The sequence below is a fragment of the Oncorhynchus masou genome, chromosome 11 (assembly GCF_036934945.1).
Source record: "Oncorhynchus masou masou isolate Uvic2021 chromosome 11, UVic_Omas_1.1, whole genome shotgun sequence".
NCBI lineage: Eukaryota > Metazoa > Chordata > Actinopteri > Salmoniformes > Salmonidae > Oncorhynchus > Oncorhynchus masou.
In genome coordinates this window covers 19149439-19166628 of record NC_088222.1, presented here as the reverse complement: position 1 = coordinate 19166628, position 17190 = coordinate 19149439, and the positions used below count along the sequence as shown (strand labels likewise).

At 42.5% G+C, this 17190-nt stretch overlaps 1 protein-coding gene across 1 annotated transcript; it reads right to left on the bottom strand.

The window, feature by feature from the left end:
• Positions 1 to 796: 796 nt before the first annotated feature.
• LOC135548268 (SH3 domain-binding protein 2-like) lies at positions 797 to 16534 on the bottom strand. Its single transcript, XM_064977687.1, is given in 14 exon segments — positions 797 to 1661; positions 1794 to 1853; positions 2195 to 2270; positions 2479 to 2534; positions 4097 to 4217; positions 4382 to 4985; positions 4988 to 5065; positions 5321 to 5392; positions 5497 to 5582; positions 5860 to 5927; positions 11792 to 11909; positions 14761 to 14863; positions 15330 to 15469; positions 15972 to 16534. Coding segments are annotated over 14 exon segments (1779 nt in total). The 5' UTR covers positions 16031 to 16534; the 3' UTR covers positions 797 to 1523.
• Positions 16535 to 17190: the final 656 nt, after the last annotated feature.

Genomic DNA, 17190 nt, shown 5'->3' with positions numbered 1-17190 from the left:
CACTATCAGTGAGTGTCCAGTGTGTGACTCTCTTGCACTTGTCCTCATGGCTGGAGAATAACACACAGATGAGGCAAGATTGCAACATAGAAATATATAGTAGCCATAATTTCCCCTAAAATACAGACTGAAAAAAGTCTGATTGTAATTATGTGGATGTCATTTCAGTTCATTATTTTTTGTGACTTAAAGCTACAATATGTAACTTTTTGGGTGACTGACCAAATTCACATAGACATGAGAGCCATAGATCTTTCATTCTCATTGAAATCAATCCTAAGAAGCGGTAAATCTGTTTTATGTGCACTATTTCTATGCTTCCCGTTCTTAAGTTCCGCTTTTGCATATATTACTTTTGATTTTGTACACCAGCTTAAAATACAATATTTTTGTTTATGGTAAAGATAAATAACATAGTGCATCTTCAACATAAATGCAGTCACACTCAAGACTATTGCATGGGCATGGTTAAAAGGTGCGTCACCAAACAGCGCCACCCAATGGAATATGTATCTGCCTTCTGCTGTTATCTATTCTAAAATATTTTTCTTATAATCAGAAATAATATATTTACAACTTTACAAAATCATTTTTACAATACATACAATTCTATACAGTGCAATACTACACGTGTGGGCAGTTTCATTTAAAGTGTGATTACATGATCATAGATAGCACTGGTTTTGTGCACCATATGTCACAGTTATCATTATGTAAGCATTGGAGGGAGGGAGGGAGGGAGGGAGGGAGGGAGGGAGGGAGGGAGGGAGGGAGGGAGGGAGGGAGGGAGGGAGGGAGGGAGGGAGGGAGGGAGGGAGGGAGGGAGGGAGGGAGGGATGGTGAAGTAAAGAGAGAAAGAGACAGACAGAGAGGTAAAAGAGTAAATAGGGAGGTAGAGCGTTTGCGTTGTGGTCTGAATAATAAATTGTTTCTGAAGATAATATGATACGTTTCATCAACTTGATTTGTAGAATAAGTTGGTCCTCAATGCATGATACATAAGCAGTGCTTAATATTCTGACATTCATGTGCATTCAACCCACAAATCTTAACATTTGCTTGCTCCAACATGTATTCTTCACAACACAACAGCAGTTCACCTGCCTGCTGCTATCAAGTGTAATGACAGACCTTTACAGCACTATTCCTGCAGTAGTCCTCACATAGTACAACTGTGTTCTGTAAACCTGTGGCACTCCAGTTGAGCATACAGGAAGACCTATACAGCTCATTGCCCTCATTGTCACAGATGCCATATTTTCTTCAACAACTGCAACCATCTGCACTCGTTGCACCTCTGGCCATGCCAGGATATTCACCAGCACCACTCCAACATTTACTCAGGCTCGGTTACAGAGATGCAACAATCTGCCTTGCTTTACAGTGGGCACTGTGATTGTGTTTCAGCCGTAGTAAGTTTCTACTGTAGTTCATTGCAGTGGCAGAACCATGGTAGACGCCAAAGAGGAGAGACTTCATATGAGCAGATGAGGCCGTGACCTCAGGACGGGGTCGTGGCAAGGTCACCTTGGCACGATGTAACCATATGGCTTCTGCAGACACAGAGAGCCGTGATTGGGTAGTGGGTGGCTATGGTAGTGCTCCACTAGGGCTGACAGGGAGGGAAATGTCATCTCTAACTCCAGGAACAGCCGGGAGTCCTAAACCATAAACAAACACAATGAAATGAACATCAAACAAGACAGAGATAGTACTGGAATCCTCCGTTGTAATATTGATTTTGTCAGACAATAGACCTGGTAGACAGAGAAGGTAAAGACAGGGGTTCTGACCTCCTCAAAGAGCCTGTAGTTTCTGGCCTTGCACACACTCACATCCCACACCACCAGCACCTGATTCAATGAGAACAAATGTACATTATTCACTCAACCAGTTTTCTTTCAATTATCACTGTGTGATGTGTGGTGAATGCATTGATTATGCATCACAGCATGTGTTGGTGCGAAAAGCACCTGAAACCCTACTACTTCAAAGAGTATCTAAACAATCCCCTCCTCACCACAACACCCCGGACTTTGCTGATAGCTACATTATTGAGGAAAGTGTATTCACTATGCCTGTGATATGTAGCTGTCCCACCTAGCTACCTTAAGACGAATGCATTAACAGTAAGTCACTCGGGATAAGAGCTACTGCTAAATGACTAAAGTGTAAATGTAAATGTATGGTGTACCTTTGATGTTTTTGTTCCTGAGTTCCTGAAGCAGTAGAGACCATCCTGTGGTGTTCTGGAGCTTTCCTTAAATAACCTGCAATTAAAGCACATTAATAATAGATCAGTCAGACTGCAGTCAGACATGTGTTCTGCTCTTCTCTCATGAGAAAACAGAGACCTGATTTTCAGGAAGTGATCGAGCACACTGTGATGAAACACTTGTGGGCGCTTAAGACCATTGCACAAAAATGAACAGGGTGTTCAACAAAGATTCAGTTCAGAAATAACTAAGTGTGTCTTACTTTTCAACACTGCTTGTTTCTGTTGTGTCCAGGAACACAGAATCTGGTAATTGCATCTGAGGTCAGGAACAATGTGTGAAAAGAAAACAACAACAGACACATTAGAAGGATAGAATTGCATCAGCAGGGCAAAACTATTCTATAGTACACTGATCAATGAGACTAATCTATAATACACTGATCAATGAGCTAATCTATAGTAAACGGATCAATGAGACTAATCTGTAGTCCACTGATCAATGAGACAAATCTGTAGTCCACTGATCAATGAGACTAATCTGTAGTACACTGATCAATGAGACAAATCTGTAGTACACTGATCAATGAGACTAATCTGTAGTCCACTGATCAATGAGACAAATCTGTAGTACACTGATCAATGAGACAAATCTGTAGTACACTGATCAATGAGACTAATCTGTAGTCCACTGATCAATGAGACTAATCTGTAGTACACTGATCAATGAGACTAATCTATAGTACACTGATCAATGAGACTAATCTATAGTACACTGATCAATGAGACTAATCTATAGTACACTGATCAATGAGACAAATCTGTAGTCCACTGATCAATGAGACTAATCTGTAGTACACTGATCAATGAGACTAATCTATAGTACACTGATCAATGAGACTAATCTGTAGTCCACTGATCAATGAGACTAATCTGTAGTACACTGATCAATGAGACAAATCTGTAGTCCACTGATCAATGAGACTAATCTGTAGTACACTGATCAATGAGACTAATCTGTAGTCCACTGATCAATGAGACAAATCTGTAGTCCACTGATCAATGAGACTAATCTGTAGTACACTGATCAATGAGCTAATATATAGTAAACTGATCAATGAGACTAATCTATAGTATTCTAATCAATGAGACTAATCTATAGTACAGAGATCAATGAGACTAATCTGTAGTACACAGATCAATGAGACTAATCTATAGTATTCTGATCAATGAGACTAATCTATAGTAAACTGAACATGATTGTTTAATGAGACTATGGAATTGAGGAAACTGAGTAAATTTGACAACAAAACAATATACACAAAACCACACCACATAACGCAGGTGTTTTCCTCATAGCCTGTGTAAACTAGAGTTGTAGTCGATAGAGAACCTGGTGGCAGGTAGTCTAGCGTTTAAATCAAATCCAATTTATTTGTCACATATACATGGTTAGCAGATGTTAATGCGAGTGTAGTGAAATGCTTGTGCTTCTGGTTCCGACAATGCAGTAATAACCAACGAGTAATTTAACTTAACAATTCCAAAACTACTACCTTATACACACAAGTGTAAAGGGATAAAGAATATGTACATAAAGATTTATAAATGAGTGATGGTACAGAACGGCATAGGCAAGATGCAGTAGATGGTATCGAGTACAGTATATACACATGAGATGAGTAATGTAGGGTATGTAAACAAAAGTGTCATGGTTAAGAGCGTTGGGCCAGTAATTGAAAGGTCGCTGGTTCAAATCGACTGGTTGAAAAATGTGTCTGTGCCCTTGAGCAATGTACTTAACCCCAGTCGTTCTGGTTAAAAGTGTCTGCTAAATTACTTTTATGCAAAAATGTAAATGAGAATATAGAGGGTGCTTACATTCTCATAGTCTTCATCAGAGTCATAGTCAGTGTCCTTGGATGGATCCCTGCTCTTTCTTAAACAGACAGGAACCTCGTCCACTGGGGTCCGGAAGCTTTGTCCATCTGGAGAAGATCTTCTGAGAAGAAAGAGGGTGTTTTAAACTGTGCTGCATTTGTGTGTTGTAAAATATAACAATCTTGAACTCAAATTATAGTTCAACAGAGCAAAAAGTAAAGTGTTCCTATATGAAAGGAAACAGAGATTACCTGTATCTGTAGGAAACTGAAAGGAGACACTTACTGTGCTGACCCTCCAGGTGGTTTAGGCTTGGCCGCAGGACATGGAAGTTTGGGTACCAGGGGTGGTTTGTACAGTCCAGGCTTGGTGTGGTTCAGTGCTGGCAAGGCCTGTGGTGGGAGATCTGGAGCTGGTCTGGAGCTGAGGCAGTAGTTTGGCATGCCCGGAACGTGACTGGGTTTGTTGCCACGAAAACCCGGTGGACTTGGGCTGGAGTGCAGCACCATCTTCCTTTCCAGGTCGCTGCAGATGATCAGGGTGGCGGGAGACTGCATGGTCATTGGAACAGGGGGCATTCTGTCTTTATGTTTCCCCCCAGCTGTGGTGGAGATTGACATCTGCCCCATCATTGCCTGCTTCTTTGGGTTGGCCATGGGAGGGGGAGGGGGGATCGGGCTCTTAGGACTCCATGCACTCCTCTCTGGGCTAGGCTTGAGGTGGATGGGGGGAAGTTGAGGGGGGCCCTTATTTGGGATGGTCTTGTGTCCATGGTGGTTGTGGCTGACCTCACCGAGCTTGGGTGGAGGTAAGGGCGCTGGCGGTTTCTTTGGAAGGGGGCTGGTGGGGCTCCTGATGGGGCCGAGCACAGGAGGGGGAGACCTTTGCAGAATCCTGACATGGACTCTTGTATGAACTGGCATGGGACTGGAGGAGGTGGGTAGGATGGTGGTGGAACGGTTGGCCTTCCTTCAATAGCAGCATAATACGATAGTCAGAGACAGAAAAAAGCAGGAAAACATTTGTAATACAGTAAATCACTGACAAAAATATATGATTCTAAATTATTTCAGCATAGTTATCATTTAGCCATAAAAAATGGGGCCATTAGTTTGAATTGTGATGACATGCCAATCCCATCAAGGGCAGTTTATCACAGTTATAGCACCAGCCACATCAAAGACAGCATCAAACTCAAAGACATTTACTATTCTGTAGGCCTACCTGTAGGTGTTGATGGGCTATCTGGTTTTTCATAGTCATCCTCATCGTCGTCTTCATCCTCTAACATGTAATCTAGACATGAAAATTACATCATTGTTAGTGCACAGAGTTAATTGTATGAAACAAGTGTTGTGAAACTGAGCCATATTGCTTCAGAAGTGAGTAGTATGTCTTACTGCCTTCTGGGTCATCTGCGGTATGGGTTATGTCCATGGGGCGCTCGATCGATCCATAGAAGCTGTCTGCATCAGATTCGGAGTCACTATGGCAACAGAGTATTGTTATTGTCTACCAAGGACAAAGGGAGGACTAAATTAATCACCTTGTATTTAATTAATTCACTAATCATGTATTCACTGACTCCCATACATACTTGTTATAACACAGCAAGAACTTACACTGTATATTAATCTAGAAGATAAAACCTACAGGCTCAGAAAGTCAATCAGAGCATGCAGCCAAACTGTCTACTATTTATCAGAAAAAGGAAGTAACCACAGATGATATGATTGTGCGAAGGAAGGGTTGTGTTGACTTACCTTGAAACATGTGAATCCCTTCTGTCATTGTAGTGATCAATTTCTTTCCGCAGATTTCGCATCCATTTCTTTCAGTAGACAAAAATAAATCAGTATTACATTGTGATTAATACATTTACATTTGACATTTTATTCATTTCACAGATGCTCTTATCCAGAGCAACTTACAGTAAGCAGTGAGTGCATACATTTCACTATGTGTGTATATACACTATATAATCAAAAGTATGTGGACACCCCTTCAAATTAGTGGATTTGGCTATTTCAGCCATATCAGTTGCTGAAAGGTGTATAAAATTGAACACACTGCCATGCAATCTCCATAGACAAACATTGGCATTAGAATAGCCTCGCTGAAGAGCTCAGTGACTTTCAATGTGGCACCATCATTAGATGCCACCTCAGTTCATCTAATTTCTGAACTGCTGGAGCTGCCCCCCGGACAACTGTAAGTGCTGTTATTGTGAAGTGGAAACATCTAGGAGCAACAATGGCTCAGCTGCCGTGGTAGGCCACACAAGCTCACCCTGTCCTTGGTTGTAACACTCACTACTGGGTTCCAAACTGCCTCTGGAAGCAGCGTCAGCACAACTGTTCTTCGGGAGCTTCATGAAATGGGGTTCCATGGCCAAGCAGCAATGGAATATATATAGTGATGACTCACACTTCACCATTTTATTTTACCTTTATTTAACTAGGCATGTCAGTTAAGAACAAATTCTTATTTTCAATGACGGCCTAGGAACAGTGGGTTAACTGCCTGTTCAGGGGCCGAATGACAGATTTGTACCTTGTCAGCTCGGGGGTTTGAGCTTGCAACCTCCTGGTTACTAGTCCAACGCTCTTAACCACTAGGCTACCCTGCCGCCCCACCACCTGGCAATCCGATGAACAAATCTGTGTTTGGCGGATGCCAGGAGAACACTACCTACCCCAATGCATAGTGCCAACTATAAAGTTTGGTGGATGAGGAATAATGGTCTGGGGCTGTTTTCATGGTTCAGGCTAGGCCCCTTAGTTCTAGTGAAGGGAAATCTTTACGCTACAGTGTACAGTGTCATTCAAAACGATTCTGTGCTTCCAACTTTGTGGCAACAGTTTGAGGAAGGCCATTTCCTGTTTCAGCATGACAATGGCCACGTGCACAATTCGAGGTCCATACAGAAATGGTTTGTTGAGATCAGTGATGAATAACTTGACTTGCCTGATGAATAAATAACTTACCTCAACCCCATTGAAGGGGGGACCAACTCCATATTAATGCCCATTATTTGGAATGAGATGCTCGACGAGCAGCTGTCCACATACTTTTAGCCATGTAGTGTGTGTATTTACAGTGGAGAGAACAAGTATTTGATAACCTGCAAAATTGGCAGGTTTTCCTACTTACAAAGCATGTAGAGGTCTGTCATTTTTATCATAGGTACACTTCAACTGTGAGAGACGGAATCTAAAACAAAAATCCAGAAAATCACATTGTATGATTTTTAAGTAATTAATTTGCATTTTATTGCATGACATAACTATTTGATACATCAGAAAAGCAGACCTTAATATTTGGTACAGAAACCTTTGTTTGCAATTACAGAGATCATACGTTTCCTGTAGTTCTTGACTAGGTTTGCACACACTGCAGCAGGGATTTTGGCCCACTCCTCTCCTCCATACAGACCTTCTCCAGATCCTTCAGGGTTCGGGGCTGTCGCTGGGCAATACGGACTTTCAGCTCCCTCCAAAGATTTTCTATTGGGTTCAGGTCTGGAGACTGGCTGGCCACTCCAGGACCTTGAGATGCTTCTTACGGAGCCACTCCTTAGTTGTCCTGGCTGTGCGTTTTGGGTCGTTGTCATGCTGGAAGACCCAGCCACGACCCATCTTCAATGCTCTTACTGAGGGAAGGAGGTTGTTGGCCAAGATCTCACGATACATGGCCCCATCCATCCTCCCCTCAATACGGTGCAGTCGTCCTGTCCCCTTTGCAGAAAAGCATCCCCAAAGAATGATGTTTCCACCTCCATGCTTCACGGTTGGGATGGTGTTCTTGGGGTTGTACTCATCCTTCTTCTTCCTCCAAACACGGCGAGTGGAATTTAAACCAAAAAGCTCTATTTTTGTCTCATCAGACCACATGACCTTCTCCCATTCCTCCTCTGGATCATGCAGATGGTCATTGGCAAACTTCAGATGGGCCTGGACATGCGCTGGCTTGAGCAGGGGGGACCTTGCGTGTGCTGCAGGATTTTAATCCATGACGGCGTAGTGTGTTACTAATGGTTTTCTTTGAAACTGTGGTCCCAGCTCTCTTCAGGTCGTTGACCAGGTCCTGCCATGTAGTTCTGGGCTGATCCCTCAACTTCCTCATGATCATTGATGCCCCACGAGGTGAGATCTTGCATGGAGCCCAAGCCCGAGGGTGATTGACCGTCATCTTGAACTTCTTCCATTTTCTAATAATTGCGCCAACAGTTGTTGCCTTCTCACCAAGCTGCTTGCCTATTGCCCTGTAGCCCATCCCAGCCTTGTGCAGGTCTACAATGTTCTCCCTGATGTCCTTACACAGCTCTCTGGTCTTGGCCATTGTGGAGAGGTTGGAGTCTGTTTGATTGAGTATGTGGACAGGTGTCTTTTATACCAGTAACGAGTTCAAACAGGTGCAGTTGATACAGGTAACGAGTGGAGAACAGGAGGGCTTCTTAAAGAAAAACTAACAGGTCTGTGAGAGCTGGAATTCTTACTGGTTGGTAGGTGATCAAATACTTATGTCATTCAATAAAATGCAAATTAATTACTTAAAAATCATTAAAATGTGATTTTCTGGATTTTTGTTTTAGATTCCGTCTCTCACAGTTGAAGTGTACCTATGATAAAAATGACAGACCTCTACATGCTTTGTAAGTAGGAAAACCTGCAAAATCGACAGTGTGTCAAATACTTGTTCTCCCCACTGTATATATATATATATATATATATATATATATATATATATATATATATATATATATATATATATATACACACACACACACACACACACACACACACACACACACACACACACACACACACACACACACACACACACACACACACATATATATATATATATATATATATATATATATATACACATATACTTATTCAAGGCTTTTAAGTCTAATTTTTACTCTTTTCTAGATTGTAGAATGATAGTGAAGACATCAAAACTATGAAATAACACCTATGGAATCATGTAGAAAGCAAAAAAGCGTTAAACAAATCAAAATATATTTTAGATTCTTCAAAGTACTTGGCAGTTGTAACCAAAAAAAATACAATTTGGACTCATCAGACCCCAGGACAGATTTCCATTGTCCATTGCTCGTGTTCTTTGGGCCAAGTCTCTTCTTATTATTGGTGTCCTTTAGTAGTGGTTTCTTTGCAGCAATTTGACCATGAAGGCCTGATTCTCGCAGTCTCCTCTGAACAGTTGATGTTGCGATGTGCCTGTTATTTGAACTCTGTGAAGTAGTTATTTGGGCTGCAATCTGAGGTGCAATTAACTCTAATGAACTTATTCTCTACAGCAGAGGTAACTCTGGGTCTTCCATTCCTGTGGCGGTCCTCGTGAGAGATGGTTTCATCATAGCGCTTGATGGTTTTCGCGACTGCACTTGAAGAAACTTTCAAAGTTCTTGACATTCCCCCGATTGACTGACCTTCATGTCTTAAAGTAATGATGTTGTTTCTCGTTGCTTATTTGAGCTGTTTTTGACATAATATATACTTGGTCTTTTACCAAATAGGGCTATCTTTTGTATACCACCCCTACCTTTTCACAACACAACTGATTGGCTCCAAAGCATTTTAAGAAGGAAAGAAATTCCACAAATGAACTTTTAATAAGGCACACCTGTTAATTTAAATGCATTCCAGGGGACTACCTCGTGAAGCTGGTTGAGAGAATGCCAAGAGTGTGAAAGCTGTCATCAAGGCAAAGGGTGTCTACTTTGAAGAATCTCAAATCTCAAATATATTTTGATTTGTTTAACACTTTTTTGGTTACTACATGATTCCATGTGTTATTTCACAGTTTTGATGTCTTCACTATTATTCTACAATGTTGAAAATAATACAAATAAAGAAAATCCTTGAATGAGTAGGTGTGTCAACTTTCGACTGGTACACACACATATATATACAGTGCCTTGCGAAAGTATTCGGCCCCCTTGAACTTTGCAACCTTTTGCCACATTTCAGGCTTCAAACATAAAGATAGAAAACTGTATTTTTTTGTGAAGAATCAACAACAAGTGGGACACAATCATGAAGTGGAACGACATTTATTGGATATTTCAAACTTTTTTAACAAATCAAAAACTGAAAAATTGGGCGTGCAAAATTATTCAGCCCCTTTACTTTCAGTGCAGCAAACTCTCTCCAGAAGTTCAGTGAGGATCTCTGAATGATCCAATGTTGACCTAAATGACTAATGATGATAAATACAATCCACCTGTGTGTAATCAAGTCTCCGTATAAATGCAGCTGCACTGTGATAGTCTCAGAGGTCCGTTAAAAGCGCAGAGAGCATCATGAAGAACAAGGAACACACCAGGCAGTTCCGAGATACTGTTGTGAAGAAGTTTAAAGCCGGATTTGGATACAAAAAGATTTCCCAAGCTTTAAACATCCCAAGGAGCACTGTGCAAGCGATAATATTGAAATGGAAGGAGTATCAGACCACTGCAAATCTACCAAGACCTGGCCATTCCCTCTAAACTTTCAGCTCAAACAAGGAGAAGACTGATCAGAGATGCAGCCAAGAGGCCCATGATCACTCTGGATGAACTGCATGGATCTACAGCTGAGGTGAGAGACTCTGTCCATAGGACAACAATCAGTCGTATATTGCACAAATCTGGCCTTTATGGAAGAGTGGCAAGAATAAAGCCATTTCTTAAAGATATCCATAAAAAGTGTTGTTTAAAGTTTGCCACAAGCCACCTGGGAGACACACCAAACATGTGGAAGAAGGTGCTCTGGTCAGATGAAACCAAAATTGAACTTTTTGGCAACAATGCAAAACGTTATGTTTGGTGTAAAAGCAACACAGCTCATCACCCTGACCACACCATCCCCACTGTCAAACATGGTGGTGGCAGCATCATGGTTTTGGCCAGCTTTTCTTCAGCAGGGACAGGGAAGATGGTTAAAATTGATGGGAAGATGGATGGAGCCAAATACAGGACCATTCTGGAAGAAAACCTGATGAAGTCTGCAAAAGACCTGAGACTGGGACGGAGATTTGTCTTCCAACAAGACAATGATCCAAAACATAAAGCAAAATCTACAATCGAATGGTTCAAAAATAAACATATCCAGGTGTTAGAATGGCCAAGTCAAAGTCCAGACCTGAATCCAATCGAGAATCTGTGGAAAGAACTGAAAACTGCTGTTCACAAATGCTCTCCATCCAACCTCACTGAGCTCAAGTTGTTTTGCAAGGCGGAATGGGAAAAAATGTCAGTCTCTCGATGAGCAAAACTGATAGAGACATACCCCAAGCGACTTACAGCTGTAATCGCAGCAAAAGGTGGCGCTACAAAGTATTAACTTAAGGGGGCTGAATAATTTTGCACGCCCAATTTTTCAGTTTTTGATTTGTTAAAAAAGTTTGAAATATCCAATAAATGTCGTTCCACTTCATGATTGTGTCCCACTTGTTGTTGATTCTTCACAAAAAAATACAGTTTTCTATCTTTATGTTTGAAGCCTGAAATGTGGCAAAAGGTTGCAAAGTTCAAGGGGGCCGAATACTTTCGCAAGGCACTGTATATATATATATATATATATATATATATATATATATATGTGTGTGTGTGTGTAAATAATGAATTATATATGTACTGTTACTAGGAATGTGAGAGGTTCATAATCTGTATGTAGTGCCCCTCACCCTTCTCTCATCCTCACTGGCTGCTGAGAAGTACCAGGTACGGTGCTTCTTACTGAAGTGGACAATTTTGAAGGGAAACACGTTACTGGAGGTGGTCTCTTCTGCTGCCCTCATCACCCTGCCAACGAGAGGAATAGAAACTGAAACCACACATTAAAGAACACTACATAAGTAGCTTACATTTATGAAACAAATACAGTATACACTGAGTGCACCAAACATTAAGAACACCTGCTCTTTCTATGACAGACTGACCAGGTGAATCCAGGTGAAAGCTATGATCTCTTATTGATGTCATTTGTTAAATCCACTTCAATCAGTGTAGATGAAGGAGAAGAGACAGGTTAAAGATGGTTTCTTAAGCCTTGAGACAACTGAGACATGGATTGTGTAAGTGTGCCGTTCAGAGAGTGAATGGGCAAGACAAAAGATTTAAGTGCCTTTGAATGAGGTATGGTAGTGGGTGCTAGCCTGTTTGTGTAAAGAACTGCAACGCTGCTCCATTTTTCATGTTCAATAGTTTCCCGTGTGTATAAATAATGGTTCACCACTCAAAGGGCATCCAGCAAACTTGACAACTGTGGGACGCATCGGGGGGGCTGCAACTCAATATTAGAAAGGTGTTCTTACTGTTTTGTACACTCAGGGTATATACATAAAGTACAAGCCCCCTCACTCTGACCAATCCAATTTCACATTTTGTCGGTGAAACCTTCTGGCAACTGTGTCATTGGTTTATTAATGTATTACCATTTTCATCACATAATTGCTGTAATAACATATCATGCCTCCTATGTCACATACAGTATGCTGTGTGAGCTGAATAGGCCTGACCATGTTTCAGTGTGCTAGAGCTGCACAGCTGTATTAAAGCTCTATTTATACTCAGCCTCAGCAGGGAGAGGGGACTCCAGACATGTAATTACACAGTTACACAGTTACCACCATGGAATTGCAGCATACCTCTATAGGGAAGGACTCGTTAGAGGGAGGAACTCAATGAAAACACCACAGGGTATGATAGAGCCTACTTCAATAGCCACTTTAACTTTCCAAATGTCAAACAAATATGGAAAAGAGATGGTTGAACATTGCCGTCTCCATTATTGGCTTGTGACTTGATGTATGAATTGATATGACGAGTGTTTGGTAATCGTAAGCAAAACCTCTAAAACCTTTATAGAGATGATCTCATTCAGCAGGAAGTGGCACATCAAGAGTCCAGTGAGTGTGTGGGTAGAGTCCAGTGAGTGTGTGGGTAGAGTCCAGTGGGTGTGTGGGTAGAGTCCAGTGAGTGTGTGGGTAGAGTCCAGTGAGTGTGTAGGTAGCGTCCAGTGAGTATGTGGGTAGAGTCCAGTAAGTGTGTGGGTAGAGTCCAGCTAGTGTGTGGGTAGAGTCCAGTAAGTGTGTGGGTAGAGTCCAGTGAGTGTGTGGGTAGAGTCCAGTGAGTGTGTGGGTAGAGTCCAGTGAGTATGTGGGTAGAGTCCAGTGAGTGTGTGGGTAGAGTCCAGTGAGTGTGTGGGTAGAGTCCAGTGAGTATGTGGGTAGAGTCCAGTGAGTGTGTGGGTAGAGTCCAGTGAGTATGTGGGTAGAGTCCAGTAAGTGTGTGGGTAGAGTCCAGTGAGTGTGTGGGTAGAGTCCAGTGAGTATGTGGGTAGAGTCCAGTAAGTGTGTGGGTAGAGTCCAGTGAGTGTGTGGGTAGAGTCCAGTGAGTATGTGGGTAGAGTCCAGTAAGTGTGCATAGAGCCGGTGCAACAGAGTCAGTGCAAATAAAAAGGGGGTCAATGCAAATACTCAGGGTAACCATGTGATTAACTGTTCAGCAGTCTTATGGCTTGGGGGTAGAAGCTGTTCAGGAACCTTTTGGTCCCAGATGTGGTGCTCCAGTCTATGACCTGGGTGGCTGGAGTCTTTTAAAATTCTTAGGGCCTTCCTCTGACACCGCCTTGTATAGAGGTCCTGGATGGCAGGGAGCCCAGTGATGTAGCGCCTTGAGGTCTGTAGCGCCTCTGTAGCGCCTTGAGGTCTGATGCCAAGCAGTTGCCATACCAAGCAGTGATGCAGCCAGTCAAGATGCTCTCAATGGTGCAGCTGTAGAACTTTTGTAGGATCTGAGGACCCATGACAAATCTTTTCAGCCTATTGAGGGGGAAGAGATGTTGTCGTGCCCTCTTCACGACTGTGTTGGTGTGTTTGTACCATGATAGGACCTTAGTGATGTGGACACCGAAGAACTTGAAGCTCTCGGCCCGCTCCACTACAGCCCTATCGATGTGAATGGGGACATGCTCGGCCCCTAGTTCACGATCAGCTCCTTTGTCTTGCTGACGTTGTGGGAGAGGTTGTTGGCCTGGCACCACTGCCAAGTCTCTGACCTCCTCCCTATAGGCTCTCTCATCGTCGTCGGTGATCAGGCCTACCACCGTTGTGTCCTCTGCAAACTTACTGATGGTTTTGGAGTTGTGCGTAGCCACGCAGTCAAAGGGTAAACAGGGAGTACAGGAGAGGACTAAGCACGCACCCATGGGGGGCCCCCGTGTTGAGGGTCAGCGTTGCGGATGTATTGTTGCTTACCCTCACCACCTGGGATGTCGGCCTGTCATAGAAGTCCTGGATTCAGTTGCAGAGGGAGGTGTTCAGTCCCAGGGTCCTTCACTTAGTTATGAGCTTGGAGGGCACTATGATATTGAATGCTGAGCTATAGGCAATGAACAGCATTTTAACGTAGGTGTTCCTTTTGTCCAGGTGGGAAAGAACAGCACATTGAGAAATGCTTTCATTGTCAGCAGACTTTCTCATCTCATCAGGATTTCTCAGCATAACAAACTAATTGCAACTGACAATACCAGCTGTATTGAAACATGAATAATCATATGTAGGCCTATGTGAGAATGCCAACATGTTTTGCCGAGCCTATTCAAATTCATGTATTTCTGTGCATAAAGAAGGACACAATAGTGAACACTTACCTGTTGTAGCCATTGAGAGAGAAAGCTCCTTGCGGTGCAGGACTGGTGCTGCTCTTGAAGTAATACACACATCCCTTGTGGATGATTAAGTAGCGAAGAGGCCCTGTAAGATTGCAGAAGGAAAGAAAACACAAAGAAAGGTCTCACAAATAAGCCAGGCGTAAAAGCAAATATGTTCTTCCTAATTTGATGAATCTCCAACCATGCTCCAGGACTGGTGAAATAAACGTTGTGTTGAGATGAAAGTATGCAATGCCACTCATCTCAGACCTTTGTAAGAATCCCTTGGTACAGTAAACATTAATGCGCCATGTAATGTATGTATGTATGTATGTATGTATGTATGTATGTATGTATGTATGTATGTATGTATGTATGTATGTATGTATGTATGTATGTATGTAATGTTTGTATGCATGTAATGTATGTATGTATGTATGTATGTATGTATGTATGTATGTATGTATGTATGTATGTATGTATGTATGTATGTATGTATGTATGTATGTATGTATGTATGTAATGTTTGTATGCATGTATGTAATGTTATGTACTGTAGAGTTACCCACACTTCATAAGGCTGAACTGGCTCCCTCCTTTCTTGTGCACATACCCAGAGTGGCACACACCCCCTGGCATGGTGAGCAGGTTCTGGGCCCCGATGGCCCTCATGGGGATGGGCCAGGAGATCTCTGCTGAAGTCATGTTTCTGAAATAACACATCATACACCACAGTACATATCACAGAGCTGGTAGTGGGCTGAACATATGGGTTCGTATATGTTAATTTAAATTGACATTTCTGAGATGCAACGCTAAATTATTCTCTCAGCAGCTGCATTGTTCAATAAGACCACAGTGAACTCTGAATCTGATTGTACAAAAACAGCAACACATCATGAGCAAGATACACTTGAAGACTTGAGGATTCAGACCATGTCAACATAATAAAATAAACATATCATAACAGCTCAGTCCTAGAAAACATCTTACATATCCTGACCCAGCAACTTTCTCTCCACTTCAAACTCACAGCAAAGACAGCAAACATTTCACTGCAATTTGTATTCATTAAGTTCCATCAACCATGACACCACATCAATCCTACATAGATATAGAAACAAAGAAACAAGCACCCCAGCCAATAGGTCTGCCACCCAATCTAAACCATAGTCATAATGCCTGGGAATCGTGCCCCATCAGCAGCTTACCTCTTGCTCATTCGTCTCCTGAGGGTCTGAACTGCTGAGCTCTCCCTGAGGAGATCCATGAATAAACCCAATGAGAGAATCACACCACTCTGACTCTGTTAACTTCTAAATCAGACTGAGACAGAGAGAGGGCGCGCTAAGGCAGACTCAGAGAGACACACACCACACTCTCCTCTAAGTCTCTAAAACCCTAATACAGACGGAAAACCTGCAGTCTCAAATCTTGACCCTGAACCGGACAAGCGGACAGGAAACTAGACGTTTCCCCTGGAATGTGCCTCATGCCCTTTCAGAGCTGTTGATTGCACCCTGTGTTGTGTGCTTCCTGCCTTGCCGCCCACTGTGCCTTCCTTGCCTTTCCTTGCCCTGACGATGGCTGCCTGCCTTCTGGGAGGGAGTACAGGGAAACCAGCAGCCTCCAGACCCACAAGGACAAATATACTAGCAAGGGAGCACCAGAGGAGGGGAGAGGGGCTTCCGTTGACATCCAAGGGACGGGTGCAGGGGCGCAAGATCTGACTGTTAGATAAGGATGGAAATGAGGCATGGGTAATCTGCATCTCTCCCCAGAGTCAGTCAGGGGTAACTTAACTCTCTACAGGAGGAAACAGCCAGGCAGGGAGATTCAATAAGGATGCAGGAATGTAGTTTAGTCTGAGTTGTGGATTAGGCCGGAGAAGAAAAGTATGAACTATTTCTGCAACTGCTTTCATGTTTAAATGTGTTTATGCAACGTATCTTAAGCATCTAAATTGAACTGTGACAAGGCAAGCAGATTGACGTTGGACTCAGTTGGGTGGACTCAGTTGGGTGGACTCAGTTGGGTGGACTCAGTTGGGTGGGTTGGTAATTTCTGACCTGTTTGTGGCCTCTGCTTCAAGGGGACTTGAAAGGACAACGGCAGCATTTATCTGTCCTGCAGCCACCTTTTGATGTTTGTGTTGTTTCCACTGGGAAGCGATAACCGCTGTTCAAAAGGCATGCATGGTGTGGGACCTACGGACAGATTCATTCCACCAACCTAACTGCATGTTCTGGCTATTTTTGGTGTTGGGAGACTTGTGGTTGTAAAGGGGAAAGAGAGATTAAATTAGGAACTTTACTCTCTGATTAACAATGGAGGACTGCATGAACAGAATGGTCTCTTTGTGTGAAGAATCATTTCCATTACACCTAACTCATTGCAGTTAACCACATCTTATATATAATAAGTGAAGAA